General features: G+C 36.9%; 1 protein-coding gene across 3 annotated transcripts in view; it reads right to left on the bottom strand.

The window, feature by feature from the left end:
• TBCK (TBC1 domain containing kinase) overlaps positions 1–13731 on the bottom strand; it is a 197263-nt gene that overhangs the window by 114181 nt on the left and 69351 nt on the right. For all 3 annotated transcript variants that reach the window (XM_075543954.1, XM_075543957.1, XM_075543955.1), the window contains exons 11-17: positions 9744–9882; positions 8314–8413; positions 6864–6913; positions 6544–6673; positions 3246–3344; positions 1433–1495; positions 827–953 (exon numbers count right to left, since the gene is read on the bottom strand). In XM_075543954.1, coding sequence (XP_075400069.1) covers positions 827–953; positions 1433–1495; positions 3246–3344; positions 6544–6673; positions 6864–6913; positions 8314–8413; positions 9744–9882 — 708 coding nt within the window. The remainder of the gene's footprint in view (positions 1–826; positions 954–1432; positions 1496–3245; positions 3345–6543; positions 6674–6863; positions 6914–8313; positions 8414–9743; positions 9883–13731) is intronic.

The following is a 13731-nucleotide window of genomic DNA, read 5'->3' as shown; positions in this document are numbered from 1 at the left end:
CTCTGCCTTCAGAGGAGCAGAAGCAGAACCATGCGGCAGAGCATGGAAGAGTGCTGGAATTCCCAGCCCGTGGAGCAAGTGCGGCTGTGCGCTTTTGTGCAGGGAGCTCCTGACAGAGTAAGGCACCTCTGGCCCCTTAATTGGGGAGGTTGGACTTGCGAACGCACAGAAGTGGAGCAGAGCACCTTCAGGCTGAGGTTTACTGGAGTACGGTGTCTCTGGGCACTGCGTTCCAGAAGCTGGACTTGCTGGCACAGAAATCTTGAGCTGAATGATTTCGGGATGAGGCTTATAGCAGAGTAGCGTGCCCCTCTGGCGATTTACGAGCAGATCTGAAGCTTTGTAACATGTCCCAGGAGACAACTACCTTGAGCATTTCTCACTGGCATTGCAACTTACTAACACCCTAATAAACACTTTTAATCATGAACTTTGTCTGTCAGTGTCTCATTATGCATCACAATGGATATTAGAGGCCAGAGAGATCAAGTAAAGAAGCTCAATAGAGAATATTAATACATGTAACTCAAATCTCAATGAACAAAAAGCTATACATGGCATCAATTTATTTTACTACTTCCTAAAATTCATAAAGATTGCAATAGTACCAAATGCTCTTTATACACTCCTAATCAATGTGATGGGAAACTGTCCCTTTCCATGTATTTAAATTACATCTACCAGGTATTTAGATAGGTTTTTTATGAGTGTCTAACCCAGTCCAAAAAAAAAATCATAGCTTCACTGTTGTTTTTTTTTCCTCAAGAGCAAAGATGTTTTGAGATTCGATTTTCTAAAATGGCTATCTGGGTGGGTAAGGAGTTACCTTGCCAATACACAAGATCAGGATGGGAGACGACCCATGCTTTCAGTACGCGCCTGAACTTGGCATGGCCTTCTGGTGATGACAGCAGCTCATCATATTGATGGCAACGAGGGATGTCCACTTCAATCTGTAAAGAACCAAGTGAATATGTTGGAACTGCATAAGAGCAATGGTGCATCAAAAATCCCCAAAGGTTTTTTAAAAAGATATAATAAGAATTTCCAAAGAGATTAACTTCATACTACTACTGCCTAAAGTTCTAAAATCTGTGTATGACATCTCAAGAAACACCAATGAAGTCTTATGCATGTTTAAACAGGGCAGGTAGAACATTTCAGACTTTAAAAAGCATATGTGTTGATATAGTTTCAAATATTACCTTTTTTGAAACTGGTCTAAATATAGGGTAAATTCTTTAGGTGAAGAATAAAAATTATGTTTAAAAGTCACAGGAATTAAATGAGTTCCAACCCACTAGTTTATACATACAATATGTGTATCACAGCTGCTGAGTATTCGAATTAAGAGAAACCTTCCTGTTGCCTTTCTATAATATAAAAATTTAGCAGAATTATTTTAGATTGTTTAAGAAAATCTAAATCTTACTTGTCTATCTGTAGGAATTGGTGTGTCCTTATCGATTGCAACATACTTGGCATGAATAGCCCCCTGTAAAAAATAGCAGAAGATATATTAATCAATCAGGATTTGTAATAAGTTATTAATGCATATAAAACCTATTTCCTAAATATGCCTATAATGGCTATGAGCTGGACTGCTAATTGCAGAGTCAGCAGTTCGAAACCAACAGCTCCTCTGAAGGAGGGAGATGGTGCTTTCTACTCTGTAAAAGGTTAGACTCTGAAATTCACAGGGGCAATTCTATTCTGTCCTACAAAATCATTACGAGTCAGAATTAACTTGATGGCAGGGAGGTTGGTTTGGGACATACATCTGTCTGCCTATCTATCCACTTTGTACGTTGTTTGTCATTACCGCTAAGGCAGGATTGCATGCTAAATTATTTACCGTTGTCTGTTATTTACCTCTTGTGTCATTTTTCTGATCACCCTCTTTTTTATGTTGCCTTTCCCTCCACACAATTTGATACATGTTCATGATCTAGTGAGAGATAATCCCTCCTCTTCCCTCCTATCCTTGGTAACCAACAAAGAATTATTTTATGTTTGGAAAACTTTCCTTGATATTTTTTTATAATAACAGACTCATAATATTTGTTATCTTATGAATAACATATCACTCAGCAAAATACCCTCCAGGTTCATCCATGTTAAGAAGTATTTGAGAAATTCTTCCTTATCTTTGAATGTTGTACAATATTCCCTTGTGGGTATATACCAAGTTTATTCATAGATTCATCTACTGACAGACACTTAGGTTGTTTCCCTCTCTCTGCTATTGTGACTAATGCTGCAAAGAATACGAGTGCACAGATATCTGTCAGGATCTAGGTTTGCATTTCTTTAGGATATACACTTCATGGGGATATTTACACCTCATGGGGATATTTCTGGATCAAATGGTATTTCTATTTCTATGCATAAGAGATTTTAATAAAACATAAATTGGAGTAGAAGATTCCCCCAAATCTAGACAGAGCAACTTGTAGATTAGTGCTTATATTCATAAATAAATATATTTTATATGTAAGACTATACAATTAAAATATTCTGATTCTTAAAAAATTAGATTTTCTTTTAAATTTCATTAATGAGATAAACAGTATAAATATAATGGATCTTTAGTAAAATTATTTTGTTTCTTTTTTCTAATCAGGACCTAATCCAGGTGCAGTACCGTTCAGTCATCTTAAGCAGTGCTCTGCAATCACTACCCCCACCATCATTCTCAGAACATTCTCTTCCTTCCTGTACGCCTTGACATCAGCTCTCCTTGACCACCCTCCCCTGCCACACCCACAAGAACCCTACTCTACTTATGGGCTCTTTAGAACCTCCAATTTGGGCTCTGTATACTGAAAAGCACAGAAAGATACATAGCACAGTATCAAGAATGCTACCAACAGTAACAAAATACAACAGAGATCGCTCTGATTTAAAAGACAAAAATCCCCAGAAATATTAAAAATCCAATTTATTTTCTTTCTGATCTAAATCTAATTTGTTGGGTTCTATCCTACCCATCCCATCTGTTTATTTTTCTTTCACTTAAAAACTACAAGTATTTTAATGTTCATATTTCACCATGTAATTTTCATTCTTTTTTGCCCACCCACCCCTTAGTTTTCATTCTTATGCATATTTTTCAAGTTGTTCAAAATATGTATTTTATAACAACTTGAAAAATATATATTAGAAAATTGCAATCCATCTTTGTATTTTATTGGCATTAATGATCAGCTTTACAAGGCGATTTTTCCATCCCTTTTCTTTCTTACCTCAACTCCTAGAAGCGCAGCCCAGGTTAAGCCTCTCATAAGAGGAGGAATGTCAACTCTTGCTTCTTTCCAGATTTGATTTTTTTTATATGGATAAGCCTATAGGACGAAAAAAAAATTAAAAAATTACCTCACATTGCAACATGCCACCTTTTAGTCCAGACAGTTCTGAATGTCCTAGTGATAAAGGTTAAGGTCATTTGTAATTTCTAATTACCTGAAATTACCCTGTCTGGTTCCCTAGCTCCCTGGCCATGCGGCATCACATACCAAGGGTCAGAGTTGATTTGACTTGTTTTCAGTATTCCCCTCTAGGTTGTGTTCTGGGAGAGATATAAGTAGTCACAGGGGCTTGAGAGGCCTAATGACACAATTAGTGCATGGCTGCTAACAGAAAGGTTAGAGGTTTGGAAACACCCTGTGACTCCAACTAAGAAAAGCCTGGCCATGTGCTCCTATAAAAATTACTGTCTAGAAAAAACTATGGGGCAATTTTCCAGTCCCATCTACTAACCATCATAATATATCCTGGCATGTAAATTTATTTATGTTTTAATAATTCTTTTTTTATAATCTATTTTTCTTTTAATCAACTGCTGAGTTTTGTATTTACATTAACAAATGGGATTGAGGTAACAATTTTCTTTTCTTTTTTTTTAACATTTTATTAGAGGCTCATACAACTCTTATCACAGTCCATACATATACATACATCAATTGTATAAAGCACATCTGTACATTCTTTGCCCTAATCACTCTCAAAGCATTTGCTTTCCACTTAAGCCCTCTGCATCAGGTCCTCTTTTTTTCCCTTCCCTCCCCGCTCCCCCCTCTCTCATGAGCCGTTGATAATTTATAGATTGTTATTTTGTCATATCTTGCCCTATACGGAGTAAACCTTCCCCCGCGTGGTCCCAAAGGGATCAGTTACCAGGCATCAAAGAACAAAAAATCATATCATTGGCTACACACCTCCATGATACGATCGCCGAAGACAAACGGGTGCATAAGCAAATGTGGCGAAGAAAGCTGATGGTGCCCAGCTATAGAAAGAGATAGTGTCTGGGGTCTTAAAGGCTTGAAGGTGAACAAGCAGCCTTCTAGCTCAGAAGCAATAAAGCCCACATGGAAGAAGCACACCAGCCGGTGCGATCACGAGGTGCCAAAGGGACCGGGTATAAGGCATCATGAAAAAAAATATATGTGTGTATGTATATATATGTGTATATATAGATATACATATTCATACACACACACACATATATATGTATATACCATAGTGAATGAAGGGGGAAGTGCAGAGTGGAGACCCAAGGCCCAAATGTCGACCACTGGAGATCCCCTCATTGAGGGGTTTAGGAGAGGAGATGGGTCAGTCAGGGTGTGATGTAGTACCGATGAAGAACACAGCTTTTCTCAAGATCCTGGATGCTTCCTCCCCCCAACTACCATGATCCGAATTCTACCTTGCAGGACTGGATAGGGCAGAGGTTGTACACTGGTGCATAAGGGAGCTGGAGGTACAGGGAATCCAGGGTGGATGATACCTTCAGGACCAGGGGTGTGAGGGGCGAGGCTGGGAGAGTGGAGGGAGAGTGGGTTGGAAATGGGGAACTGATTACAAGGATCCACATGTGACCTCCTCCCTGGGAGATGGACGGCAGAGAAGGGGGGGAAGGGAGACTCTGTTTTAATAATTCTTAATAAACTTTTAAATTGTGAAGCAGAACACTTCAATCAATTTACACTTACAAGTACTTCAGTAGAGTAAAAGTTCCCATCTCAGTGTATGTTCATGCTTTTTGTTATGCAAAAACACCCTATGATGAGTTATAGTGTTTGTGAAAATATTGAAAATACCACGGACTGCCAAAAGAATCCACAAATATATCTAAGAATTATAGTCAGGATGTTCCTTAGCGGCAAGGATGGCAAGACTGCATCTTCTGTACACTGGACATGTTATCAGGATAGACACGTTTCTGGAGAAGGGTATCATACTTGGTAAAGTGGAGGGCAGTGAAAAAGGAAGGCCCTCAACAAGATGGATTGACACAGTGGCTGCAACATGGCGCAGACAGAGGAGCACCACTGTGAGGATGGCGCAGGACCAGGCAGGGTTCCGCTCTGCTCTACAAAGGTTCGCTAACACCAGAACTGACTTGATGGCACCTATCAACAGCAACATGCAGAGAAAGACACATATCCTACTTTATTCACTCTCCACCCCATTCCTGGTGATGAGGAAAATTTTTACCTGATTTGCTAACAAACTGAATTTTCATTATGCCCTTTACTCATGTCTCTGTTTCAGTGTCGGTGCGCTGTCCTGTTGAGTTCTGGCTGTTGTTCATCATGATTTTGTAAATACCAGGGTTAAGTTACAAAGTATTGCTACAGCGGTTCCTGCCCATACCTGCATGGATTAATTCCAAGCAAAATGTGTTCAATAATGTCTCTACAATCAGTCGATGGCTGTAGACAGGTTCTCCCAAAAAGGTCTAATCAAAATAGTACTTCTGAGAGGCTCAGCAGGGCCAGTTAAACATAAGGCAGAAAGGTCAGCTCCGAAGGTGATAGGGACTACATTTTAGGATATCAAAGGATTAATCTCAAAGGAAATAGGGAAAGCATGGAGGATTATTAGGAAGACATTTTAAGAAATTGGAGACTGGAAAATTGTATTTCTAGGGAAAGACTGGGACAGTTGCATGGTGGAAGTTGTATCTATTACAACATTCCTGTTCACTTCACCAGGGTAGCAGGGACTATGCTATGAGAATTTCATGTGAGAACCTACTCTGTACACCATACAACCCTGATCCTGCCCTTCAGACTTCTTTCTGTTGCCCAAACTCAAAGAACGTTTCAAAGGAACAGAGTGTCAGTCCCTTGGAGATGTTAAAGCTCTCATATTGCTGTGGTATAAATTGAAGATCACAGGTTTCTTTGAAGACAGGTTAGAGACCTAGAAACATTACCTGAGAAGTATATGGAGCTAGATGGAGGATGTGTCAAGAAATAGTAGTTTTGCATGATGAAGTGTTGGTCTAATAAAGGTTTCTTAGATTTTGTAGTAATGCTTTTATCTTACCCTCTTAAATACACTTACCTATTTTGAGTTCTTAATTTGTTTTATATTAATATGTAGCACTTTTATAATTAAAGGTAATCCACAAAATATATCAATGGTAATTAAGTTCATCAGACATGAAGAATCCCTAAAAATTGTCACTGGAAACAAACAAACAACAGGATTGCACTTAGACTGTGATGAATAATTTTGTAGACTCTCTACCTTCAGCAGCCTGTCAAAGAGAACAATTCTGTTTAGCTGGTACTCTGTGTCTCTCTCCCGAATGATCAAGGGGAGGGTGGCAGCTGCAGACAATTCATTATTACTATTTGAATGAGGTAAATTAGACTGGCTGTTAAAGAGAAACCAAAACAGAAGAATTAGTACAAAGTACAAAAAATTTAACATAACAAAAAAATACACAATCTAACACTAGGTTTTGATATACTGCTTGGGAAACACTCTTGGGAGAATGTTTACATTTTTCTTGTCAAGCTAAGATATTGTAAGTTGAAAACTAGCAGAGTAAACGATCTACTCACTCATCTTCAAGTAACGGATAAAATGCTTCTCCACCAACATCTTTCAATCTCTGTGAAAGAAAGTGTGCATGAGTATCTGAGATGGCAACACTAAAAGCAAACTGATATAAACATTTATGAATTTACAAAGGTATTGAGAAAAATATAAAATTGACTTCGAATTTTCTATCAAGCAGGCAAGTCTTCCATGCTTCTACTGAATATGGTTCATCTGTAAAAATAACTTTGTCTGTTTTTCTCCCTCCTCAAGATAACCCTCTGTCGCCCAGTTGATTTGGACTTGCAGACGCCCTATAAGGTAGAGTAGAACTACTCCATTAATAAAGAAATTTTCAAGAGTTTATGATTTATTGTCCTGTGTGTTTGATTTCACAAGCATATTTTATGTGTTTAATTAAATGTTTAGATTAAAGGTAATATAGGATAAAAATCCACAGAAACAATAACGTTAACGGGTGAGTGGGCTGCTACATTATTTTAAAAAGCTGTTGTGCCATGAGGAGTGAGTGCTCAGTTACTCAGTGATCCAAAGTTCCAAGCAACTCTGAAGGAAAGTATCTAATGATCCATCTATGAACTAAAGGAATTAGCTCTACTTCATATTATTGTATTGATTATAGTGTTTCTACAAGGCTCATAATTGTACTATCATGACGGAATTAAAATTTAGCATTAGAGGGAAATATAATTCTATATCCATGTCTTTGGTTTTTTTTTATTAGATAGTATCAAATGTTACCAAATTTTCAGGGAAATTTATACCTAGGAATGGTGCAAAGATAAACTGGTAAAAAACAGTGTGTTGAAATAACAGACCTTATATGCATTGAAGACACTTGAGATAGTTTATTGTGCCAACCTGGCTGATAAACACATGTGGGGTTAATTGAAGGGCAGAGAGATAAATGACTCGGTAAGCTTCGCCTTTCTCGGGTCTCTTTCTCTGCGATGGTCACGCCAGGGTGCAGCTGCATTAGCGGTTCCCTGCTTCAGCTTGCAAGGCTGACTTCCTTCAAGAAGAAGCCGCATGGACTTACCCCGATGCAGCCCAGGGTGCTGGAGCAACCGTGTGGAGACCCCTGCCAGCTCTGAGACACTGATTCAGCTTTCCTCCTGCAGTTCACTGATTCGGCTTTCCTCCTGCAGTGTGCATTACAGTGTGTTTTGTGAGGTGGAGGAGAACTTTGTGGATTGGTGTCGGACATATAGGATAATGTCCGACTTGTGGGCTTGGGCAGCACAGGGTTGGGATGTTTTCTTGCACTTAACCTTTATACAAAACTCTCTCTTATATATGAGTTTCTGTGAATTTGTTTCTCTAAAGTACCCAGACTAACACAACACACTAATGTATGTTATGTAAAAATACAAGGCCTTTTCTCTATCTTTAGATTTGAGTTAATCATAATAATAAAATGATCTGAAGCAAATTTAACAAAACTCCACTTACATTTCTTAGCTGGCATAATGACAGCATCACAGTAGTATCATCTAAAAGTGAGCTTCTATCTCGACCTTGACCACAGCTCTCACCATCTTCAAAGAGTAAACTTAAAAGAGATGAAAAAATTATTTTTGAGATTAGACTAAATCTATTTCATAATTCCTCCTAGAAAACAAAATGATTCTGCCATCCATACAAAAACAAAGAAAACTAATTTTCAGCTTAAATGGTAATAAAAGTATAGTTCTATTTGAGATTTCTCCAAACAAATATCTCTACAATTGATGTGAATATAGTATGTAATTATAAATCACTCTACAAATAAAAATGTTACCTTAACTTCTTACTCTTGGAGGTTCAGTGCTAAATTTACCTCCTGACTATTAAAATGTGCCCCTGCAAAATTTCATATGGGTGAAAAACGATAAAGAAGAAAATAAAAGTAAAAATATTAAGACATAACAAACTGATGGCAACCTCTTAGGGAGGATAAAGTACAAAATAGCATGTAATACATGAAAGAAACTTATTGAAAATTCAAAAGAATAACTTTTGTGAATCTATATATATTTCAAATAATTTCTTTTTGTGAATTTAATCTTAGTTCCCTGATTATGTTATATGTGTGAGCAGTATAATTGAAGTCAATTTTTAAAAGTCAGCTTCTGAGGAAAAGTATGGCTAAAAATAATTTAACATGTAAAGGGAAAAACATGCAAGTAAATGATTCACCATCTATCCATAATGATCACATTTAAGTCACAAATCTAAAATTAAATTTTTACAGCATTGGCCAAGAAAATCAGGTTCAAATGCTTAAGAACACATATAAATACCAATGGTATATTATTAACTTTGGCCCATGGAGCTGTACAATTTCTCAATATCCAGTTTAATTTATATAATGGAATTTTTTAAATCATATGCCAGTTTCTTCAATAGAGATGATCACCTGTCATATGGAAGATATCCACAACATAAAATGCATGCTACAGAGTCCACTTTTATGTACACAAATAATTAAAAATAGAAATCAGTTATTTGTATTAGAAATTTTATTTAATACAATACTACTAAATAGCTAACCTAATACAAATTTGCTATTTGTATTAGGTTAGCTATTCAAGACTCTCAAATGTTACTGTTCTAAGTTGTACATCTTTTATCTTTTAAACGTATTGGAAGATATCTCATAATAATAACTTTAGTTTAATAGAATATTTGGCAACTTATTTCATAAAATACAGTATTTCTGAAAAAGTTAAAAAAATAAAAAGGGAACTGCAATTAGACATTTATTTAATTAAGTACATATAACTTCCAATTCCTTGCATTGTCACTTAGAATGTCTACACACCAAGAAAAGCTCAGTTTGCTTTTTTAAAAAGTGCTATTACCATATTTTTTTATTTACAAGATAATTTTTCTTTCCTTACTTTGGAAGTGTACAAATTGGTGGTTTAGATCGTATGATTTCCTTGTTTACAAGTTCTTTCTCTAAGTCGCCTCCAGCCAAACACCAAAGGTAATATACTTCTTCAATCGATCTTTCTGCTAAGTAATCATTGTTGATATCTATTTGAAAAGAATGACAGTTATCACAATTCCTACTTTCAAGTAAACATCAATACCTAACATTAGAAAAACTGAAGAACATAGCAAGGTTCTCTTCAGAATATTCAGACTATAAATTGCACACAGAGTGAGATGTAGATATAAGTTGAATATGTATATGGTTTCTTCTACAAAAGGAATAAACTATTTCTGTATATAAAATTATTAATACAAATGAAGGAACCACTATTTCCCATTGTGTTTAACATGTATTCATTAAACTTTCAATAAATGAGGAGATAAAATGCTGATGCCAAAGTTATTGTTAATTAAATGCAAACAATATTTACTATGCTTTATGTTCAAACTTGAAGACTAAGAAAACAACTTTTGACTTCTAAAGTTTCTCTTTTCTAAATTGAGATAAGTGCCTTTAGATTTGCGATGATTCTTTTATAAAATTCCACAGCTTTAAATGATAGTAAGTAGGTAATAAAAATAAGAGTTATGTGCTCCTAAAAGAAGAAATTAATAAATTATATTTTGCTTGTATAAACAGAAAAATATGTTTAAAGTATTAATGCTGTTGGGAGGTATAACGGAGTAAGTTCCAACTCATAGCAACCTCATAGGTCAGAAGAACTGCCTTTTCAGGTTTCTACGACTATGGACATTTTGCAGGCAGAAAGTCTACCTTTCTCAGTTATGAATAAGATGGTGGGTTTAATTAGCTAACTTTGTGGTGAACAGCACAATGCCTAGCCCACTATCCTACTGGGAAAGTAGACAATAACCACATCCACTATCAGACTGGTACAAGCATTCACTTTCATTTAAATGAAAGGATTGTCCTTTTATTATCAGTCTTCACCTTTTATTCTTCTGGCCATATAATTGGTTATAGTAATTGAAAATAAGGTGCTACAATGTTTTTTATTAACTCTAAAGCTTGACTCAAAACATCATGTTGTTCTACCAACAAAACATTGAACCCCAAACAATTAATATTTCACTGAAAAGGATGAAAATATCTTCTTTAAGTATAAATTTCACAGTAGTTCAAATAGAATCATGGAGGTTGACATAAACTAGCATTATGGAACTTTAAGTAAATTCATGAATTAAGTTCAGATATTCTCCAGGAATAAATGAGAGCATTAATTAGGCAATACTAAATACAACTATTATTCAAATTTATGAACCAATTACCACAGCTCGTCATGAGCAAATTGAAGAATTCTACCAACACATCCAGCTCAAATTTATCATGTATGTAGTCAAGATGCACCAATAATGACAGGTGACTAAAAGGAAAAAGTGAGCATCAAAGAGGAAGGAAAAGTAGTTAGAAAATCTTGTCTTGTCTGGGTGGTAAAAACTAAGCTAGAGATCATGTGAAAGAATTTTGGAAGACCAATGCTTGCTGCTAGCAAAAATTTTAATTTTTCCCCAACAACACAAATGTGACTACCCACATGGATTTCTCCAGATGGGATAAATAGAAATCAAACTCATTTCAATTTGGGGAAGAAATGATAGAGAAGCTCAATATCAGCACTTAAAGCAAGGCCAGGGACTGACTGTGGAAAAGACCATCAATTGCTCAAATACAAGTTCAAGTTGAAGGTGAAGAAAGTTTTAAAAGTGGAGCTAGGAGGCAAAGGGTTTAGACAAAGGTTTAGGCAAAGACATGTACATGCAAATATATATGTGAGGATGGGGAAATAGATCTACGTGTCTATATTTATAGGTTTAGTATTAAGGTGGCGGTAGGACCTTGAGCCTCTACTCAAGCACTCCCTCAATGCATGAATACTTTCTTCTATTAAATTGGCATTCTACGATGCTCACCCTCCTGACACAACTGCTGAAGCCAAAGCGGGTGAACAAGCAAATGTGGTGAAGAAAGCTTATGGTGCCCGGCTATCAAAAGAGACAGCATCTGGGATCTTAAAGGCCTAAAGACAAACAAGCAGCCATCAAGCTCAGAAGCAACAAAGCCCACATGGAAGAACACACCAGCCTGTGTGATCACGTGGTTCCGAAGGGATCAGTTATCAGGCATCAAAGAACAAAAAATCAAATCATTGGGTGCACACCTCCATGATATGATTGCTGAGGACAAACGGGTGCATAAGCAAATGTGGCGAAGAAAGCTGATTGTGCCCGGCTATCAAAAGAGATACTGTCTGGGATCTTAAAGGCTTGAAGTTAAACAAGCAGCCATTTAGCTCAGAAGCAACAAAACCCTCATGGAAGAAGCACACCTGCCTTTGTGATCATGAGGTGTTGAAGGGATCAGGTATAAGGCATCATCAAAAAAAAAATCTTACCATAGTGAATGAAGGGGAAGTGCAGAGTGGAGACTCAAAGCCCATTTGTCAGCCAATGGAGATCCCCTCCCAGAGGGGTCTAGAGGAGGAGATGAGTCAGTCAGGGTGCAATGTAGCACCGATGAAGATTACAGCTTTCCTCCAGTTCCTAAATGCTTCTTCCCACCCCCACCCCCCACTATCATGATCCGAATTCTACCTTGCAAGTCTGGATAGAGCAGAGGATGTACACTGATGTAGATAGGAGCTGGAGGCACAGGGAATCCAGGGTGGATGATACCTTCAGGACCACGGATATGAGGGGTGATACTGGGAGGGTAGAGGGTGAATGGGTTGGAAAGGGGGAACCAATTACAAGGATCTACATGTGACCTCCTCCCTGGGGGACGGACAACAGAAAAGGGGGTGAAGGGAGATGCCGGATAGGGAAAGATATGAAAAAATAATAATCTATAAATTATCAAGGGCTCATGAGGGAGGGGTGAGCGAGGAGGGAGAGGAAAAAAGAGGACTTGATGCAAAGGGCTGAAGTGGAGAGCAAATGCTTTGAAAATGATTAGGGAAAAGAATGTACAGATGTGCTTTATACAATTGATGTATATATGGATTGTGATAAGAGTTGTATGAAACCCTAATACAATGTTAAAAAAAAAAGAAGAAAGTTTTAAAAGTCCACAAGAAGAAAAATATAACCTTGGGTTTTTCCCAAAGATTTTTGAAAATATTTTGAGGATAGAGATTTGCTGCATTGAACACAAATGACAAGACTTGATGAGCTGTGTAGGAAGACAGAAAGAACATCACTCAAGAAAAATGGAAAGGTCATTAAAAAGGCAGGAAAGAAAGAAAAATAGATGTCAGAAAAGACTCTGGAACTTTGTCTTAATCATAGAGTAGCTAAAGTAAATGGAAGAAGTGATGAATTTAAAGATCTGAACAGAAATTTTCAAATGGAAGTTTGAGAGGTGAAATATTATAATGAAATGTGTCAAGATCTAGAGTTAAAAAACCAAAAAGGAAGCAAATGCTCAGCATATCTGAATGGAAACAATTCACATAAAAATTAAAGCCTAGAATTTCAATATTGAAAGATTGTTTGGGCAACATATAGAATGATTCAGGAAGCATCCAAAGAAGATGGAAAGATACATAAATCACGAAAAAGAACATGTCAACAGTACACCATGGCGTCAGTTCAAGCTGCACTGAGGTTTTGAATTAAGCAGTAATGAAAACATTAGCCAAAAACAAGGCTCTGGGTTTGATGGAATATCAATTGAAGTGTTTCAACAAGCTAATAAAGCATTGGAAGTATGTATTTTCTATGCCAGGAAATTTGGAAGATAGCTACTTGGCCAATTGACTGGAAGAGATCTATATCTGAACCCATTCCATAGAAGGTGATGCAACAGAATGTACAAATTATAGAACAATATCATGAAGTAAATGTTGTCACATGCAAGTAAAATTTTGCTGAAGATCATCCAACAATTGCAACAGTACATTGACATGGCACTGCCATAGGGTCAGGCCTTAT

Source organism: Tenrec ecaudatus, chromosome 3 (genome assembly GCF_050624435.1).
Source record: "Tenrec ecaudatus isolate mTenEca1 chromosome 3, mTenEca1.hap1, whole genome shotgun sequence".
Taxonomy (NCBI): Eukaryota; Metazoa; Chordata; class Mammalia; order Afrosoricida; family Tenrecidae; genus Tenrec; species Tenrec ecaudatus.
This window is presented reverse-complemented; position numbering and strand designations above follow the sequence as displayed.